The 22,087-nt window shown below is 41.4% G+C and overlaps 1 protein-coding gene across 10 annotated transcripts in view; it reads right to left on the bottom strand.

The window, feature by feature from the left end:
• The window catches only part of Aak1 (AP2 associated kinase 1), a 159,689-nt gene that overhangs the window by 73,589 nt on the left and 64,013 nt on the right, over window positions 1-22,087 (bottom strand). For 9 of the 10 annotated variants that reach the window (XM_005385640.2, XM_013514695.1, XM_005385642.2 and 6 more), the window contains exon 3: window positions 6,186-6,304. In XM_005385640.2, the coding sequence (XP_005385697.1) occupies window positions 6,186-6,304 (119 nt within the window). Of the gene's footprint in view, window positions 1-6,185; window positions 6,305-16,120; window positions 16,331-22,087 lie in introns of those variants that run through there. The other variant, XM_005385643.2, reaches the window with a different exon arrangement.

The following is a 22,087-nucleotide window of genomic DNA, read 5'->3' as shown; positions in this document are numbered from 1 at the left end:
ACTGCTGGTTACTGGGACTAAGGCGAGGGAACAGTTAGGGACTACTAACAGGTAAGAGGTTTCCTTGGCAAGTCATAAAAACGTGTTCTGCAATTAGATAGTGTTGAGGTGTGCAGTCTTGTGCGTCTACTAATAACTGTTGAACCATATGGTTTAAAAGGATGATTTTTTTTTTACAGAATGTGAATTTTACATCAATTTATACCAACAAAAAATAATATGACAAGCTGAGGGGAAGTAAATTTTGTTAAAAGCAACACACAGGGGAAGAAAAGAAAAAGAAAAAGAAAAAGAAAGAAAAAGAAAAAGAAAAAGAAGAAGAAGAAAAAGAGAAAGTGCTACCTTGATCTAGCAACTAGATAGCCCCCATCCGAATCCTCACTATATCCTTTGGACAAGTTGTTTTCTGAGAATAACGCCACTTCCTTGGGCCCTCAGACCATCTATAGCGAAGTGTTCAACAGTTCTTGCTTAAATCCAGCTAAAACTTTCTACTTCCAGATGTTTTTCTCTTTTTTTTTTTGTCTTTTTGAGACAGGGTCTTACTATGTAGTTCAGGCTGGTGTTGAGTTCACTTTGTAGCCCAGGCTGGCCTCAAACTTGAAACGATCCTCCTGCCTCAGCTTCCCGAGCACTGGGATTACAGGCATGCGCCACTACGCCCAGCTGCTTCCTGATTTTTTAAATTGGTACTCTAAAGCAAAATTAGTAAGTCTATTTTTTTACTCCCTCAACAGATGAAATAGCATTATTTAGATTAAATCTTCTCATTTCTACATTAGACAGCCCTACTTCCTTTGATAGGATCTTTTTTTCCTGTATTAGGAATACAGGAAAAGGCTGGGGATATAGCTCAGTGGCACAATGCCTGCCTGGCAAGCACAAGGTCATGAGTTCAAGTCCTGGTACCAAACAAAAAAAATCTTTGTAGGAATCAAACCCAGAGGCTCTCTACCACTGAGCTACATCCCTAGCCCATCCTCCCCCATGTTTTATTTTGAGATAGGATCTAGCTAAGTTGCCTAAGCTAGGCTCAAACTTGCAATCCTCCTGCCTCGGTCTCCCAGAGTGCAAGGATTACAAGCATATGCCGCTATATCCAATTTTTAAAAGGATTTTAAAGACTATCTTAGCTGCTATGAATGGCCCCAAGAAATGAATGAAATACTTCATGCCTGGTCTAATTCATGCAGAGTAAACCAGTACTACTACCTTCTATAATTTTATTAATGTAGCTAAAAATTATTCTTTTTTCTTTGGCAGCCACATTACACTGTACATCCATACTGAGTTAACTGACCACTTACACGCCTTTTTCCATTCATGCTGCTTTTAATCTTGCCTCCCCTGAACTATACTCATGAAGCTGATTAAAATAAGACAAAAACGCAAGTATATGACCTTACCCTGTTATTCCATCTCATTAGATTCAGTCCATTGCTCCAAAATCTATAAGCATCATTCTATCACCCGACGTAGTCGTTACATCTTCCAAGTTTATATTAAATATCTAATTGTTAAGTATGCCTTTCTTTTCCTTTAACCAAGTTATTTATTAAATATAAAATATCATTAAACTAGTGGTAAGCTATGGCGCTTTTTTCTTAGAAAATTGCCTCCATGTTAATGTTAAGCTATTGATCAGAAATCTTGATAACCAGGAGCAGTTATATCTACCTGTGGCAGCAGCCAGCCTAGATCCTCCATCTTGCCCACAGATGGATGAGTGTCCTTCTCAAGAACTTGGCAAAAATCCCCAGACACTAGATTAACTGCATATACCCCCATCCCAAAGGTTCCGAAATCAAGATACAGTATAATGTTTTATGTGACATGGTTTTACTTATTTAACTTCAAGGCTCATTGGAGCCCTGCTTACTCACCCAGGTAACTAAAACATAGCTTAAAGTTTAAGTTTATTTTGTTCAATGAGTTGTATATTAACATACAAAATGTTAACAGTTACTTCCTACTTCTGTCCCCATCCCCTTAGAAAACCACTTCTCTCTCTCTCTCTCTTTCTCTCTCACCCTCTCACCCTCCCTTTCTCCCTCCCTCCCTCCAACGTTTTCTTCCAAGCAAATCAAATTCAAACAATATGTATTAGGTACACTCACACCAACTTTCCTTACACTAAAGGTAGTATCAAAGAATCTTTAAAAATAATCTGCTCCAGGTTCTTGCATCATATAAAACCTGAGGAGCTCCTTTCTGTACAGAATCTACCATCTTCCCTTTTTGGAATATAAAAACATTTGCTCGTCTTCAATTGTCTGATCTCCCTTCTGTTCTAAGCAAGTCTTCAAACAGCAGGGGCCATTCAGTGTCTTCATCACTAAGCTCAATGAGGATGCAATTCATATGGGCCAGGAGATGGCCCATATGAACAATGCATAACAGAACAATGCTTAACACAAACATAGAACAATGCTTAACACAACGTAAGTTTTAGATCTTTCCTACCTCTGTTCTTCCCCTTTTAAGTCTGAGGATAATTATTATCTTTTCCTGCCTTCAGGAAAACAGGTCAGAAGTCCCACTTCCAACTGTTCATCGGAAATCAGAATCTCTTAGGTTCTATCAGAGCACAAATCCTAGATGTATCAAAGGACACACACCAGACTCCAGCAGATAGCATTTACCAAAATAAAATGTGAAGCCACTCTACAGAAACCACTGTTCTTGCATTTGTGTGTAGCATGCCCATCTTTCCTCCACTGTCAGTACAGAGAGAATTCTTCACCTCTGAATGTCAGCACACAAGTCTGTGCATGTTAGAAACAACATCACATCTTCCAATTCCCTTCACAATTCTTATAATCTATGAGAGATGGGGATTGGATATGGCTCCTGAGAGAAGTCTGAATTTGGAGGGGTTAAAGACACATAGAATTTCAAATAAAAACTGGTAGGAAACTAAAAACAACTTCTAAAAACACAAACTTAACCTGAATGGATGAATTCCTCAAACACACAAAATACCACAATTTACTCATCTGAAGTAAAAGGTCAACAGTACTATAACAATTAAGGAGACTAAATTTGAAATTTAAAACTCCTGAAGGAGAAATTCCAAGGCCCACATGGAGAATTCTACCAAAAGCTTAAAGAGGAATCAACACCAATTGTACACAGTCTCTTCCAGAACCCGGAAGAGGGGATACTCCTCATTTCATAATATAGAGACATTATTATCTTGATACCAGACCAGATCTAACAAAAAAGGGAGCCTAAGGGAATGCTAAGGTCACAGCAATGGCAAACCTTGTAGAGCTTTCAATGATACAAACAGGCTGCCGTGGCACGCGTGCCATAGGTTTGCTACCACTGCAGGTCCAATTAAGTTAGTCCTAGAAAGCAGCCAGTCCAGACCGCAACAAGTTAGAAGACCAAGGGGAAACCTTCAAGATGGCAAAACAGAAAATACTAAATGTAGCTGAAGATTCAAAAAGTAACTCACATAGTTTAGATTTAGGGGTTACATTGTTGAAAAGTACAGGGAACACTAAGACCAAAAGAAGAAAAAAAAATTATTAATTCTAGTGAAAGAGTTAAATGAATAAGGCATATTAATCATTGTCCACTAGAATATTCAGCAAGAATAGTTCTTACAGAATAACATAAAAACTAATATTAACACAACTAATGCATGGTCAAAGTTTACTGATATTTTGGAAGAAAGTGGGATGAGAATACTGCACGCATTTAGGGAGAGTGCTACGCAGGGGAGGAAAGTGAGCTACATCTTAGTTCCCATAGCAGATACTACTTACAAGGGGATAAAATGCAACAACAAGCAGTATTAGTATGTTACTCAGGAACTTATCAAAAGAATCAACTAAGCGTTTGCCTCTGGAACCCTTAAATGGCCTAGGAGGGCACTCTCGGGGCTGCTTGACTATTTTTAACAAGCTCAGTTCAATTATTTGATTATGTAAGCCCTAAAAACCATGAAGTAAATTAAAGCAAAATAAAACAAAACTTTCACAGCTGATACGTAACTGGGCCAGAACTTGAGCCCATGTAGCTTAACTCCTACTCAGGCCCACTAATTTGTGAACGTCTTTGAACCTGTGCTTCTTCAGCGCCTCAACTGTAGTAACTGCCTAGTACAAAGTAAGCCCTCCCACTGTTTCTAAGTGAACGGAAGAAAGTGAAAGACTAGACTTGCATTTCTAACACAAGAAAATGAATGAGGGCATTCCAGCCATAAGTAGCAGAAGTAAAGTTAGTGTGAGTGCTGAGCAAGAGTGGACCAAGGAGTGAGGAGTGATAAGAAAGACCCAGAAGACCCACGGGGTGTGTGCAGCGAGGTACAGTATTCCCTTTGCCTCCCTTCTGTGTTAGATCTGTCTTGGTGTCGGGGTAATAATGCCTCCATACTATGAATGGGGCATGTCCCCTCTGCTGCGTTCTGGAGGAGACTGTAGCTTGCAGCCATGTGTCAGGGGAGTAGGAAGACACTGGCACCTTGCAAGCAGATATGCCTGGTCTTGAGCCTTGGGAGTTGGTTGATTGAATTTACAGTGGTAACAGTTCCTCCCCAGATAGTGTCAGCTTTCTAGAAATCATAGTACACCAGGTTCTCTATTATCCTGAGTTGCTCTTTCAGTAGCCCAAGTATAGTATTAGTTACTCTCACCAGCCACTGAAAAGGTGAGCTCATAAGGGGAAGGAAGCGGGTAAGCCTGGTGGAATACAACAAGGATACCACCACCTTACTTTTAGATCTCCTTTTGCTCTTTATAAAAGCATCAAAATAAGGGGCACAAAGAAATCATCACTTTTAAGTAAACATATGTATTTGCTATTGCCACTGTTCATGCATTCATTTCATCCAAAGTTTATTAACCCATTTACTAAATGTCAAGCAGTATGGGAGAGTATAAAGTTTCTGATTATAAATAACTGATTTTCCAATGGGAGGACTACTTAAAACTTAATACACTAAACAATATAATCAATATGAACAAAAATACTACAGAAACACAAAGGCATGAAAGACTACTTATTCAACATTTTTTATTACACATACTCTCACACAGCCAGAAAACTCCCACAGTCACCACTGTGCTCTGATCAACACAGCCCAGTCTTGCTTCTCTTCTACATCCACTTAGTCTTCAAGACATTCCATTAATTTACCTAGAAATATTTCAGCGTGTATTGCTAAGGCACAGGGACTCTTTCTTTGAGCACAATACAAATATGAATCTTGAAGATCAGTCTTAAAAAAGGATATACAATTAACATATGCAATTAATTGTATGTATATAATTAACATATAATATATAATTAACACATACACTATGTGGATGTAATTAACACATATGTGTATATATAATCAACATATACAATGTGTATATAATCAACATATATATAACACACAGATTTTAATGTGTTCCATTGAGTTCTGATGACTGTATACCTTGTGTGACTGTTACCTAAAACAACACATTTCCACAGCCCAGAAAGTTCCCATATGCCCCTTTCTGGCCAATTTCCCAAGCCAGAAAGCCACTTTCTGATTTTATTGCCAACGATCAATCTTAACTGTTCTTCAGATTCTTACAAATGGAATTGTATGCACAGTTCCTAGATTTTGGCCTAAACGGGCAGAAAGCATCCCACACAGAAACTGCATGCACAGAATATAAAGTTGTACAAGGATATGTTCACGAAATGCTAGTGAGCTCAGAAGGGTTGAAGCCTGGGAGAAAGGACTGGTAACTGAAAGAAGACAAGGCTACAAAAGGAGGCTCCTTGGCCGGGGATATAGCTCAGTGGCACAAGCACCTGTCTGGCAAGCGCAAGGTCCTGAGTTCGATTCCCAGTACACACACACACACACACACAAGGAGGCTCCTTGGGAAGTTAGGGCTTCCGGTTTATATACTACAATTAATTGCTAAAAACTAAGTTGTTAAATAAGTTTTTCCCAATGTCCCAAATTATTTCTCTAAAACTTGGTCCACTGTCTCAAAGTGCTTGTTCCTCCTCGGCCTCCAGCTGAGAGTGATCAAGGCAGGAATATCCCCCCTCCCTGTTGTTTACTCCCATCTGGCCAAAGGCCTCACTGCCATCTCAGGGGAGGGCACCTCCCACCCCCGCGCTGGCTTTCTTCTGCCAGGGCAGTCTTTATTTCCATTTCCAGTAAAGAGTCAAGGTTCAAGCGGCAGCCTTACCATGATCTGGATTTCCCTCTTGCACACCTGGAGATCATGCTCATTGTTGACAAACATGCGTTTCAAGGCACATTTCATCCCATTGCTTGTCCTCACCAGAAACACTATAGCAAATCCACCTGTGAGAGAAGCACACACATAAGCTCTTTTCAGTCAAATTCAAAAAATCATGGTGGCTGCAGGTTGCTGATGTCACTGTTAATGGTATTGATGCCACTGTCAGCCAGTCCTTAAGGCTGGCCTGGCCAAAGACATTCTTAGGTTCCTGGAACTCACAAGATACGACTTACAGGACTAGGTGCAAGAGTGAGAGAAACGTTCCTAAACAGTCATCCAAGAATCAAGAAAGAACAGTGATTATCTTTCAAAGAACCCCCAGGTAAACAGATGAATGAATGGAAGAAGCAAAATGATCTAGCTACATTCCAACTGCTGTTCTAGGCATTCTACACTCTTGTTAAATTTGCAGCACAGTCCTGTGAGGGTGGAGTTATGTTCCCAGTAAAACAATAACTAGCTGAAGGAAGCAAAGGCTCAAAAGAGATTCGATTTAAACCAAGGTTTTGTTTGTTTTGTTTTGCTTTGTTTTTAACTTAAGTCCAGGACTCTTTCTCTCATATCAGAGAGGCTAGAAAATTATTTTAGGAATTGCTATTATAAACAGTCAACATTTCAAGAATCTCCTGTATTCTCACCCTTCCTCCCTTCACCTGTCAGTTCAAATCAATAAACCTTGAAGGCCTCCTGCTCTCCCTATTCTGTGGGCTATGAAGAAGACACAAAATGTAATATCCGGCCGGGCATGGTGGCACACACCTGTAATCCCAGCACTTGGGAGGCTGAGGCAGGAGGATTGTTGCGAGTTCAAGACCAGCCTGGGCTACAATGTGAGCTCAAGGCCAGCCTGAACTGCATAGTGAGACGCTATCTCAAAAAGGCAAAAAAAAAAAAATGTAGTATGAGAGTATGAGAATGCTCTCTACCTAGCAGACTTTAGGATTCAATTATTGGGTATACATTTTAAAATCTGCAGTACCCTCACTTGACAATTCATTAACAGAAATTTATACAACTCTAACAGGAATTTGCAAATGCTCTGTTATTTGTTAACCTCTAGAGTTACACAAACTGTTAGAACTCCTAGCTTCAATCTCACTTCCAAAGCATAGTCTGAGGTGTTCAATGACCTTGTAAAGAGGATTAGACAGACAAAGCACAGAAAAGCTGGTAAAGTTGAGGGCTTTGGAACAAGCACAACTACACTGACCACTCATTCCATCTGCCTGCCTTGCACACCACATCACTTAACTTGCACATCCTGTCCACTGACCCTGTACAGCAAAAAAACATTGCTAGGCTAGGCTATGTACACAGATGGTCACTAGTCAGACAGAAGTGAACACAGAAGGAAGTCATCAGTACAAGAACTTGAATTGAGGTTATAATGTAATACTGGAGCTACCAGCCACCTGCAAAACTGGCATAGATCAATAAGCAGCCATTATGGAAATCTCCAGCCTCTAGGAAGTAACGCTTGAGAATTGGTTCTAATTCCCCTGACCCTCAATGGCACATCAGAAGCTGTCTGTTGATTGTCTATGGTATTTCCTGTTGTATCATTACAGTAATTAACACTTTTGCAAGTTGAGTAAGATTCTAGTCCCTACAACCAAACACAGCCTTAATCACAAAGCATTGTTCCATGTTTTCATAAAATACATACATGGTTCTGTAAAAACAAAATTAATGAATTCAAATCTCCCAAATGTGCACTGTGAGAATGATTTAGCAGAGACTGCATTTCTGTATATTTTCTATGTCACTATGTTCTTCTACAGTACTCACATAAAAATTTACCATCCAACCTTTGCTGTGTTTCTAATCTCTAATCTCTTCCACTTTCTTATAATACATTAAGCTGCTCCATTATTTATTTTAATTCCAGAATTTTGGGTATTTAGTTAAACTACCTAGCATTGAAATTTAAGATGTTTCTCCCTCCACTCTTTTACACATACACACTTTCTAAATTCTAAGATACGTATCTTTTTACATTTAAATTTAGGGTACCAGAATTTGTCTTATAATAAAAATGTAGATTTAATGCGATGGTATTAGTCTTTTTTATTTTTCCAAAAAGCTATTAAAATCATTGATGTATTCTGCAATTATTTAGAATCGAGGCATGTGGTAGTACAAACTGTGAAATTTCTATTTATACTCATAACTATTTCATATATAGTCCAAATGAGTCTCATTTTATGGATATTCTGAATGTTTAAAAAATTCATAGAACTATATAGGCTTTGCATCAGTAGCATTAAGCCCTACAGAGCATTAAGTCCAAGAATTTTGTTTTTGGGGGAGAAAAACCAAGTGAGGCTTAGGAGTTCCATGGCTAGTTAAGGGCAGAACCTGGAACCATGCCATTCTGACTATCCAAAAAATGTTCTTCCTGTTCACCTATTGTGGAGAAGACCCATGTAATACCCATTTAGACAATAAGGTATCTGACAGTGCTACAGAACAAAAAGTGGGACTAGGTATCTCCTTTATTTGAAATAAGCAACCCCTTCACTATACCGAAGTGACACAGAAATTAAAAGATGACTTGTCCCACGAAGTCAAAAGACGACTTGCACATAAACTCCAAAATATACACACAAGTATTATTAGCTCATATACTGATTATCACAGTTTTTGCCTTTCTTGCTTAAAGAGGATTTGATGGACTATTGCCCTCACCCAGAATTTGTACATGACATGTGTTAATGGCATTTCAGTTTGTGATCCTGGCACCACAAAAAAATAGGTTTTTTTTTTGAAGGTTGACGGTGCTGCAATTTGAGATAACTGCCACCAGATGGGAGCAGAGCAGCAACAGATGGAAGCAGTGTAGTTAAGCAAGATGACTTTTCCTGCCAGGATGGATGAAATGGGTCACCTACCACACTCTCCCACAAGCACAACTGATTGAGGAAAGCTAGGCCAGATTCTCCAAGCCTATGACCATGATAAATCTATAAGCAAGGCAATGAATTACTATGCCTAACACAGAAGCACATTATGAAAATGGTCTATGTCTATAAAAGGATTTAATTAGGTGAAAAGGATTTAATTACGAATTCAAAATTGAAGCCAAAATTGAAGTCATTACAAAAATGTTCACCACTGTCACTGTGTGATTAACCAAATACAGGTGTAAATTACTAGGTCAGAAGATGAAGGTGAGACACCACCCACAGTATTTCTCAAGCACGGGTCATACGTCTACCGCACAGATCAGTGCAGTGACTCTCAGCCAGCAATAAGCAGGATCCGGGCTATTATAGAAGGAGCTGTCAACACAGAAGACTGTCAAAAGAGATGCTTATTTCAGACCAAGATGCATCCCAAGATCTTGGTTAAATGGAAAAATCTAGAGCTAAGGTAAGGATGGTTTGGATAGAGGTAGGAAAACCTAATTGGCCGGTGCTAGACTCTCTGCTTCATGGTGTTTACTGAAACATTAAGGTAATCTCATTCATGAATTTACTGAATCACAAAAGCAAAAAGGATCTCATCTGTCAGGTGAAGCAAGCAGGTGAAGCAGGGATGATAATTTTGACACAGCCATATTTTGTCTATTACACCTGTCGGGGTGTTTCTTACTTACACAAAGAAACATACCTTCTCCCATTTCCCCTAAAATATATAGTATTCTTGGTCTGACACTCTCTCCCTAATTTTTGATGAAAACGTAGATGGATATTTACAATCCACTATAAGGTTAGAGATTTTTGTCTGGTTCATTCCCTTCTGGATTGTCATGCCCTGGAACAGAGCTCACCACATAGTGAGCATTCAATAGTAAATTGAATCTCCTCCGTTACTTAAAAGAACAGAAAAGGCAAAGTGGCACTTTGGGACACTAATCTATCTGACCCAGGTAACGGCCGGGCAGCTGTGCAACTCTGCACACTTGCTGCCATGGAGGAATATGGACTTGGTTTGTCCGCAGTGTTCATTTCTAAACATACAGACCAGTGAGCAGAAGTCAAACCACAGCCCTCATCTTTTTAGTTTTCTCTTTAAGTGCACTTTACATAAACACAACACACTAATTTTACATGTACAGTTTGATGAGTTTTCACTTCCTGTACTCTTGTAACTATCACACAGTCAATCTACTACTGCAGTCAGCCCTTCATGCTCCTCTGTAGACCATCTCTTGCCCTGTTCTGTAACACCTCAGGGAACTTCAGATCTATGTTCCAGCCCTGCAGATTAGCTTCGCTCACCCTAAAATGTATGAAATCCTATGAGATAGGCTTAAAAATGTTTAATGTTTTAAAAAATTGATGACAGTAAAAGACACACTGTCATTGATCCCACTCAAAACACCCCTCCCCTGCCCGTCCCTACCCTCACACGCAAGCACGCACATTTACACGTATTCCATCGTGTTGCCGCCTTTGAAGCAGTCTTGGAAGCCCTCCTTCTTGCTTGTCTTTAGTTGTGGTGTCGTGGCTGCCTTAATGACCTGAATCTATTCAAAACAGTTATCTTTCATGGTCATTTTGACTTTGGGAAGGAACCAGAAGCCTCCTGGCACCAGATCTGATGAATGAGGCAAATGAATACATGCACCACTATGTAAGTTTTTTGGTTTTAATTAAGTTGATTGGTACATTTTAGGTATATATGATGATTACATTCATTATAGGGAATTTGTACACGATGTAACTTGATTCTTTTTTTCCCCATTCCCCACCCTTCCCTTAAACCCCTCCTCCCCCTCCTTCTTTACAAAAGCTTTGTTTCCATTTTTTCCTTCTTTCGTCATCATTTTTTAATTTTTTCTTCCTTCTTTTCCTCCCTCCCCCTTCCCTAGTTCCCCTTTCCATTTGAACATTTTCTTCCTATTTCACAATACCTATTATACATTTTGGTCCTTATTTACACTTTCCATTTCTCACACCAGAGAAACAATGTGGTTTTTACACATGTATGTCCAATTTATTTCACTGAAGAGTATGGCCTCAATGTGCCTCCATTTAGCTAGAATTGTCTCAAGAGTATCCTTCTTTATAGCAGAATAGTACTCCATTATATAAAAAAAACCCACATCTTCATTATCCATTCATCAATTGATGGGCATCTGGGCTGTTTCCAAGATTTATCTATTACAAGTTGTGCCACTATAAACACAGCTATGCACATATCACTGATACACACCAATATTTTTTTGCCTTTTTTTGGTGCTGGGAATCGAACTCAGGACCTTGCACTTGGCAGGCAGGCACTTATGCCACTGAGCTATATCTCCAGCCCACACATCAGTATTTTTAAGAGCCTGCATTTCTGCTTGTGAAATTCAGCAGCAGCATTCACCATATTTTTTATCATGCCTTGTAAAGACTCTCACAAAAGAGGACTTCCAGAACTGCTTCATAGAAACTGGTAAAAATGATGGGATAAGGGTGTGTAAAGCAAGGAAGAGTATTTTGAAATGGCGGGGTAATGTGTCTTTTTCCTTAGTAATTTTTGTAATTGAAATATTCACCATAGATTTTGATCACATCTTCTACAGTCTGTGCTCTTTCGTGTCTGGCTTCTTTCACTCCACATAGTATTTCTGAGATTCATCCTCGTGGTTACATGTACCAGTAGTTTGGGCAGGGGGGTGCTTTGCCAAATACCATTCCATTGTAGATATATGCCATAATTAGTGTACCATTAACCCACTGAAGGCCACCTGAATTGTTTCTAGCTTCTGGTTATTGTGAATTGAACATGTTAACAGAAGTTTTTATAGGCACAGATAATCGTTTGTTTTAGGTGAATACCTACTGTGGAGTACTGCTCCAAAGTGCTCAAAGCTCAGGACATGAAGGACGCTTCCAGACAGCTTTGAGGACGTGACCCTGTTGTCAGCACAGGCACACAACGGGGCACCATTATATAACCAAGACTTAGCAGTGGAGAACTATGCGTGTGCCAGTGAGGCCATCGTGTAAGAATGTAAATATGTGATAACAACCTGTGTAAGAGTTAACCAATAAAGACACAGGCAGCTCTTGCTCTCCTCAACTGCCTGCTACTGCTGTGTTGCTGTTATCTGCCTCTGTGTGCTTTCTCTGGGGACCTCACATGAATTTACTCCTCTAGCCTCCTCAACCCCAACACCTACAAATGGAATTGTCGGGTTATATGGCAAAGTGCACATATTCAGTTTTACAAGAAACTGCCTAACAGCTCCCCACCATGATTGTACCATTTTATATTCCCAACAGTCACTTGAGAGCCCTGGTTATTCCACATCCTTGTCAACACTTAAGTCTTTTCCATTTTAGCCATTCACCTTCGTTCACACCAATATCACTGTGATTTTAATTTGTATTTTCCTATAGACCTTGCATCATTTAAACTCACAAGATGTAGCTGTTTCCCACCATTCTCTTGATAAAAGGCTTTCATAAGCATAGGATTGTGGCACCACCAACAGAGTTACACAGATAACTGGGATCTCTACTTCTCAAATAAGATGACAGAACTGTCTAGATCTCTGCTGGAAGAAGTGAGAGTTTGTAATAAATGTATCAGTCTTCCACAGGCTAGGAGTGAGCTAGATAGCCCTGCTTCCATCTTTTAAGATCTGTGAAGCAAGCAGGTCATGTATTACAACCTCCACACGACTGACTGGGAGAATTATATGTCTCTAAAATCTCTTTTAGTTCTGACATCAATAAAAAATCACAATCTCCAGATGAAACTTTTAAAAGATAAATAAAACCTCCTCAGGAGTCTCATCATGATACCTAACATCAGCAATGGGGCTTTAGAAGAAGCAAGCAGTGCCTCTCCTGGCTCTGTGTCAAACACTGAATCACCCTGGATGGTACCAGGCCCAGGTGTTGTTCTGAATAAAGCAGGACACCAGTGACTTCCCCTTAGCAAGGAACAGTGAGGGCTGAGGGAGGAAAGGTGAGCCGTAGAGAAGAAAACACCAAAGTGATTATCAGTGGTAATGGGAAACAGCTGGGCACACAATGAGACTGATTAGAACAGGAACGAGAGACAAAAAAGCCCGTCATGGTGCTGAGACAGGGTTTCTGGATTTGCTGCCAGAGAAGTTTTGCTAGATATTTTTAAACCAAGCCTAGATTCTAGGCACAAAATATCTGTCACCTGCGTATTTCTTAAAGTTAAAAGGAAACCTCATTTCCTAACATAAGGCCTACCTCCCTCCACCTTCAGGAATGGTATCCATTTGTCTGAGAGCCAAAGAAGATACAAGCCAAAGGAGTCAAAAGATATCAAAATAAGAAAACTTGACAATAGCTTATTTTCCATTCTGTTTTCCACTTCCCTGACCCACAAACTCTGGTTTGTTTTTTTTTTAAAGTAAGGTTAAGCTCGATGGACACTACTTATTTGATGCAATTTCTCTTTAAATTACCCAAAGAAGAGAAAAATGAGCATAAAATAAGTCTTCCAAGGCTCTTCTAAAAGATCAGAGAACCCAGCTAAGGTAGAATTTACTCAGCAGATAGAGATGAAAGGGCACTCCTGGACAAGATATTGGTCTCTTTGCCCTCTATTTCATCTGAAGAAAATAAGACTACATTAGTTACTTTTAAACTGGGTTTCTCGAACCCTAAGATTACAGATAGCTCCACAGTGGCTACACAAGGAAAAACTGACTCCACTTAAGGTTCAGACTCTGCACCCAAATTTCTTCTCAGCTGGAAATAAATTAGCTCTGCTTTTATATGTTTACCAATAATTCTGGCAATGAGGCTAGAAAAAGAGGAAATGACTCTGTTTTGTTTTATAGTACCAAGAGTTTAACCCAGGGTCTTCGTACTGAGCTATAGCCCCAGCCCTTCTATTATTTTTATTTTGAGACCGAGTTGCTAAATTCTAAATTGCTAAATTGCTCATTGTGGGCTTGAAGTTGTGATCCTCTTGCCTCAGTCTCCCAGAATGCTCAGATTACAGGTATGTGCCACCACACCTGACAACTCTGTTTTAAAGGAAAAAAGGTACCCCTCAAATATTCTGTAGCTCTATTTAAAAGGCTTTTTTGTTTGTTTTGTCTTCCTTATTGTTGTTGTTGTTGTTGTTGCATGTGTGTATAGGTTTTTTATGGTACTAGGGATTGAACCCAGGAGTACTCTGAGCTACATCTCCAACCTCCTCCCCCTTTGTTGAAACAGTGTCTCACTAAGTTGTCCATACTGCCCTCAAATTTAAGATCTTTCTGTCTCAGCCTCCTCAGTAACTGAGATTACTGGTATGTGCCATTGTGTCCACCTGTAACCTTTTTCCCCCAACACTAGAGATTGAACCCAGGGCCTCATGCATGTAGTCAAGTGCTCTACCACTAAGCTACATCCCTAGCCTGTAAAAGTACTTTATGAACACAGAAGGACTATATACCACTGCAAGTGACATACACAGCACTTACTCACATGCCCAGCATAGGTAAAAATGCATCCAGGTGGCTTCTGGATAGGGGCCCATACCACTACTGTTTACATTACCTACAGACAGTGTGGTATGTCTTCAAAGTCCAACAGCTGAGGTTCAGAGCCCAGCTCGGGCATGCTACAATTTCCCTGAAGCTGTCCTCGTACCTGTCAAGGGCAGCTAAGATCCCCCTCACAGTGTTCAAGAAGCTTCAAAGACAGGCTAAGCACCTAGCACACAGGAGGTAGTGAAGAATAAAGGTATTTCCTATCTTTCTGCCTCTAAAGACCCTGTGCATCTGCATGAAACCTTATTATTATAAAGTTCTAAATGTAAAATTATCTTCTTAAGATCAATGCAGAAGCCCAAATGTCCCATAGGGCCAGACAGGTAGCACACAGGAGCAAAATGGCCCAGGCATCACAGAGCGAGGCAGATGACACATTCACTGCCCAGGAGCTCACAGCGTGAGCGGGGCTGCAGCAAAGAAGAAAATGTGTGCCCCACTCCTGGGCAGCCACTCTTCAGGGTGAGCCATCCATGGCCATGGGGACATACAGGCCAAGGAACAGATGCCAAGCCATTTGATTTCCAAGAGAAGCTCAACTTTTGGGTGAAATCTCCTAATTTTTACATTTAGGCAACAGACTTCAAAAAAAAAATCTCCTACATCCTGTTCAGGTCAAGGAAAACCTATCTCCAGGCTAGGACTGAACTAGACAGTCTGCTTCACTTTTTTTTAGACCCTGTGAAGTAGGTAGGTCACATATTACAATCTCCACCTGATGGACTGAGAAAGTGAGGCACTGAGAAAAGCCTAAATGGTCTCCCGAGGACTTCCCTCTCGTGGCGGAGCCCTCTACGGTGAGGACTCGGGTTTACCATCTATAGTGTTTGTAATTTTTTTTTCCCCACAGAGCGATGACCAAGACGCTGACAAACACCACCATGAGACAACTTTGCCAAAAGTTTTGGAAGGAACAATTTTCAAAACTCTAGAACAGATGGCAAGGAGCACAGCAAAGCTTGAGCAGGAGAAAAGGTCACTCTGAAGCATGTGTCAACACTGATTTCTGTGGGGGTTTGGGGCTTGTTTTTAACGTCAATCTCTCCTCACTTGCCTCAAATGAAAAACCACCATGTGCCAGCTCCTTCTGGGGAACATGTCAAAGCAGTCCTTCCCCCGGGCAGAAAGAACACCCAGATGGGGGATGACTTGAGTATCCAACCTCCTCTCCTCAGTGGGGCCGTGGGCACAAAGTCAGAGCCTGGCAAGCGTTCGGCAGTGGTAAGAAACATCACAGAGCCCAGCTGCGGCCGCAGCCCAGGCACAACGTGGAGAGCTGACAAGCAGCTCTTCTCCGGCACTGTGACGATTACAGAACATCTTTAGCTGGTGGGGTTCTCACTGGGGGTTTGGCAGGAGACCCTCCCATCAAGACCCTCAGATTTTTTTCTTTCCCGAAAAGGCAGCTACCTACCTGGAATAAAAGAGGAGAGTTCAAGAATCAAATTGGTTCACATAGGTCCAAGGCTTGTCAATTACTGCACACAGAATCAGAGCACACGGGACCCGGCCAGCCAACAGCTGAGGGAGACCCTAAGAGGCCCTTTCCTCAAGCTACCTGGCCCCAGCTTCGCTGTACTATCGCCATGGGGTCTTCAAGCCGCACATGTGTTAGAAGTGGTGAGACAGCAGCAGGGCCAGCATTCTTTATCCACTGGAGTCCACAGAGCAGCTTACCAGGCCACACTGAGGCATGCTCTGTTCTCCACAGTGCAGCCAGGGTGATCTTTTAAAAACAGAAACTGGGCATCGTTCACCTACTTGAAACTCCTCAGCGGCTCTGACTCCTCTCAGAATAAAATCCCCTGTTCCCGCAGATGGCCTGGAGGGCCCGAGGAATGTAACCTCTCCAGGCCCCTTCAGACACCACAGCTTTCCACTGCTCCTACTGCGGCTACAAGAGCCTTCCTGCTTCCTGAGAGCGGCTGGTACTCCGCCTGCCTGTGGGTCTTTGCACGGGCTTCTCTCTTTGCCTCTCAATCCTTGGCCTGGCCAGCTCCCAGTAACCATCCTTTAGGTTTCAGGCTAGATATTGTTTCTTTGACTAAGCCTTTCTTGCTTGGCCCTGGGCCCCAGTTCCTCTCAATCAGGTTAAGTCCCTTCTTATGCACAGCATCCCTCACTTTTCCTGCAGGACATATCGTAAATGTAATTAAGTGCTTACGTGGGTAATTCCTGACTAATGCCTTCTTCCCTGCACGGTGTAAACTGCACAAAGGCAGAGTGATAGTCAGATGCCACTGACTCACTGTGGCATCTGCCATCCAGCACAGGGCCTGCTACAGAGCAGACACTCGATGACTGTGTTATGCAACTTGTTTGTCTAGTACTGCAGAGGATTCCAACACACAACAAAACAACAAAGCAACAGTGACAACAACAAGCTCTACAGAGTCACAGTTTTTCAAAAGGTTAGAATCCAGTATGGGGGCGGCAGCACCACACACCAAGAGAACACTTTCTTGGTGATAAAGTAATCTCCAAGGGAAAACCCCTGCACTACCCAGCCTGGCACACTTGAGAGCAGTGTGAGACAAGAGCTGCCTGAACCCTTCACGCTCGGGCAGTATGTCCGCAGGGCAGCTTTCTGGGGAGAAATCTCTGTGCTGTCATGGTAACAAACACTTGTACTACACACAATCCCTTCTTTCAAAAATAACACTTGTGCTGGAAATGAAAACCCTCTTCAGTTGAGAAGGAAAATCAAACAGCTCCATGCGCAACTCCACACCATCCCTCAGGTGAAGAGCAGGAGCCTCTTAGGCAGGAACCCTGCTCATCCCAACGGCACAGGCTGCAAACTTCATCTTCTAGTAAGTGGTGTGCTGAGGTCAGCCGAGCGAACCACATCAGTGCTCAGGTGTGTCAGCTCCCACGCCCCTGGGCCGCAATATCTGGCTCCAGGCATTCCTGCTCTGACCTGACGTGTGTTACTGGTCCACATTCCCCAAAGGAGAACAGAGGATTCAGTAAGATGAAATTTTGCCTCATGTTCTCAGCTCCCAGAAGTTAACTCCTGTTTTAACCTCCTGCTTCAAAGCTTACTTAGTTTTCCACACTTACTGTTTTGGTAGGAAGATCAGGTTAAGGAGAGCTCTGAATCTGTTTCAGAAACTACAGGAAATGTACTGGCTCAAAGATACACGACATAAAAGTCTTTAGCTCTTTTGGACTCCTTAGAACCAGTCTCTAGACACAAATAATTTATCCAGGTCATCCTATTCTTCTCCAGCTCTCCTAGTTCTGAGATGAGACCGCTCTCATCTCAGAAAGCAAGCTGACATTTTTGTAGCTCCCAACGATTAATTCCAGAGCATTCCAATTTAATTCCTTTCCTCTGAGGCTCAAGCTTCCTCACCCTCATCCACCAGCCTCCAGGTAGCAGTCTTTCACGCAGGACTGTGTGCCAGCGCACACGCTCCTCCCTGCCCCAACTCATGCCATCTCTCAAGCAGCTTTGACCATGCTGCCCTCTAAATCCACAGCCAATCCCTTCCACTCCACCCCTGCGGTTCCTGGCTTAACTCATGTCATCCTCTTTTCCTTCCAGAAAGTTCTAAGTGTCTGTGCCTAAGGTCTTTTTCTGTTCAAAAATGTGTATCTAGTAACTCCTCTTAAAAGCACTCATTAGTTCCCCCAGCCAGGAAAGTCCAAATTCCCTGAAGCAGCAGCATATAAGAAACTTTTATTTTTACTCAGAAAAAATTTCAGACATAGTAAAGTTGAAAAGATCATATTGCAAACATCCATATTTCTACCACCTACACCCTACATTTTGCTATATTCACTTTAATACCTGTTTATCATCCATCTATATGAATATCAACTCAGCCCGTTTCTGCTAAGTTTCCAAATCAATGGAAACCTCAATGAATTTCCCTCTAAATATGTTTGGCAAACATATTTTTAGTATTTGGGATGCTTAATTTGGGATGTCAATGATTTTTCCCTTTGATGCTTGGGATCAAGCCCAGGGTCTCTCATGTGCTATGTATGTATTCTGCCACTGAGCTACATCCCCAGTCCTTGAGTGTCAGCTCTCCTGGGCTAGGGGACGCCTAGTGAACTGGTAAAGCACACTTCTGCATCTGTCTGTGCAAGTTTTACAGAGAAGACTGGTGCGAAGGTCAGTACACTGAGTGGGGAGGACCTGCCCACCTAAAGATGGGCAGCACTATGGCACTGGCTGGACAACCCAAAAGGAGAGAGGCAGACAGGCAGACCAGCCACCTCATAGCCTACCAAACCCCACAAAACCTAGCTTCACTTCGTGCTGTTAGGTTCTAGGAGGTTCCCCTGTGTTAATCAAAAGAAAAATTTCTTTTCACTTAGTCTAATTTAAATTAAATTCCTGTTACTTGCTCTCAATGACCCAAAGATATCTTCCATCAATACGTTTGTAGAATACATGAGCTACAGCCCAGTGTGGTGGCACAGGCCTGTAATTCCAGGTCTCGGACACTGAGGCAGGAAGATCACCATGAGTTCAAGGCCTGCCTGAACTAAACAGCAATACCCTGTTTCAAAAAAAAAAAAAACTAATATATAAGCTCTAATATAATCTAGAGTTATAATTTTAACAATTGCAGGTTTCTGTAACAAAATATTCAAAACATGATTAAAACAACATTAAAAATCACACTTGATGAGTTAAAAATTTTAATTTAAAGGCTAGATTTTCAGAAAATAGATAAATGGTTCAGGTGATAGATATACCAATTACCACAATCTGATATTATATGCTGCACCACACTGTACCTCATAATTACATACAATTGATGTTCTAATTAAAAATAAACAGTGGCAAAAAAATCTCACCATTCAGAAGACTCATTACCTGAAGATGCTGGGAAGATGGCTTTTGCTGGGGATTATCAAAAAGCAATCTCAGAGAAGAGGATTTAGCCCTCCAACTGGAGGAAATGCACAAGTTGGAGTCCTTCATATCAGATGAAATAAAAACTAGGCCACAGACAAACGAGGGGAAACTTGTCAGAAGCTAAATTTCCAAAAAGAACTAGCTTACCAGCCCCAATTGATGAATTATGTCAAGGAAAATGGCCTCTGTTGTAAAACCAAGGCTGGGGCTAGAAGGCAGTGGGCCACTTGCCTTGGACCCAAAAAGAATGACTGTTACTGATTTTTCCTGTTGTCCAGGGTACAAGCTGGCTGAACACACAGTTACTGACCCTGGCATTACTTTAAACTGATATTTTGTTCACTACAGTATTTTGCATTCATTTTTATTTTTAAAATACTGCACACAAATACTCTCTCTCTCTTAGTTACTGAGTTTTGGAGACCCCTTAAGTTCTGTGCTTGAGGCGAGCAGCTCACCCTGGCTCTGGCCCCGTGTGACCCTTCTGTGGGCTTGGGGAAGGCTCCGAGGCACCAGCTTCTGCATGGAGCTTCTTCCAGTCTGCTCCACCAGACACTCTTGAGGGAATCAGAAACTGAGTGAGTGACTACAATGCAAGCGAGGTCTGCGAACAGGAAGGAAAACAGCAAGTGCTGTGGAACTCGTTTCTGGCTCTCAGTGGCAGCGCTAGTGGTGCAGTAAAGCTCCGGGGATGTCCCGCTCCCAAGTCCTCTGGGGCACAGCTGAGCTCAAACTGAACCCAAGTGTCAAACAAAACATAAAGAAGCTATGCTTCGCTGGAGCAGAGGCCCAGCATTAACAGCTTAGAAAGCAAAGGAGCATAAACTCAAGCAGACTGATAAAAAAGGAGAATCAACCAAAACACACCAGAGACGGCACATGCGCCTGGGAGGAACATGGTTTCCAACAGCCAGAGTCTTAGAGTTTGCAATGAAGAGTTGAAGAAAGACTACAAGGTCAGAGCAGAACAGCCAAAAGACTAGGAAAAAAATATATGCACCTTAATTAGGAAAGTGCTTGCTCCTTTGGGGCAGGACAGATACCAGAAGAAACCAAGATGCCACAGGGTTTGGAAGAAAATGGTGCCAAATAAGGAAAAGGAGTAGACCTGAAGATCAGAGGCTCCCACAGGACTTCAGGTTAAGAGGGAGACAAATTCTACCAGAATGTCGAGTACCACTGTTAAAGGTACAAGTCAGTCAAGCAAGGAGAGGAGTGAGAGCTGTATCATCAGCAAGCCGTCAGAGCTAGGCGATCAGGCCTCCCGGCAGGAACATCAGCTAGCAGGTGCCTGGAAAGCAACGCGCAATATGGATAAAGAGCCCAATAGCACTTTTGATCCCAAAATTCCACTTCTAGAAATCTATCTGAGGGAAACAACCTGAAGTATTCATAAAATATGTACAAAAATATTTGAGGCCACGTTTGTGTCTGGTAATCTGAGCAATTTACGTGATGATAACAATTGGCAGTGTAATATCCACTGGTGAATTCCTACAGTCCTGCCTAGTGACACTATGTATTGTCTTTAATGCTCTTTTAAATTATCATTTTCTTATTCCCTTTAATGATGTGATCAATTTTCTATTCTTACATCTGGTAATCTGAACAACTTCATTGAAGATAACAATATGTAATATAACAACCACTGCTAATCTCTATCATTTGGTTTGAAACCCTGTATTATTTTTAATGCCCTTGCTTTGTGCTGTCTGTATTTTGCTATTGTTCTTTTTTTTGTACTATTTTCTTTAAAATATAAGTAGTAAAAAAAAAAAAAAAAAAACAGAACACAGCTATATGCCAGGTGTGGTGGCACATTCCTATAATCCCAGCACTTGGGAGGCTGAGGCAGGAGGATTGTTGCAAGTTTGAGATCAGCCTGGGCTACAAAGTGAGCTCAAGGCCAGCCTGAACTGCAGAGTGAGACTCTGCCTCAAAAAGATCATTAAAAAAAAAAAAAGATTGCAGCAATAGAAAAATGTATGTATACAGCAAAAAGACTAGAAGGAAATACAATTAAATGTTATGACTAAAGCACACAAAAAAGACTTCTAAGACCCTCTAACCTGTATATGATGGGATTATAGATATTTAATTTCTTTCTTGTCCTTTTATCTATTTTCTTAAGTTACTATAAAAACCATGTCTTACTTTTTTGTTGGAGATAAGGTCTCGCTATGTAGTTTCGGCGGGCTTTGAACTCACTATGTGGCCCAGGCTGGCCTTGAACTCATTTCAATCCTCCTGCCTCAGCCTCCTGAGTGCTGGAATTACAGGCATGCACCACCACACCCAGCTGTTTTTTAAGAAAAACCTACCCTCCAATTTTGGGGAGGCTTATATAAATCTCCAAGAAGAACCAGGATCATACCAGCACCAATTAACAAGCGTAATTACTTTGGCAAACTTTTGCCTTTGGTATAAAACCTATGGGAAATGAGGCATTTGCCCCATGCACGAAATTTAGCACAGTGCCAAAAACCCAGTATTCAATATAAA

Source organism: Chinchilla lanigera, unplaced genomic scaffold (assembly GCF_000276665.1).
Source record: "Chinchilla lanigera isolate Chin_1 unplaced genomic scaffold, ChiLan1.0 scaffold00023, whole genome shotgun sequence".
Lineage (NCBI taxonomy): Eukaryota > Metazoa > Chordata > Mammalia > Rodentia > Chinchillidae > Chinchilla > Chinchilla lanigera.
This window is presented reverse-complemented; position numbering and strand designations above follow the sequence as displayed.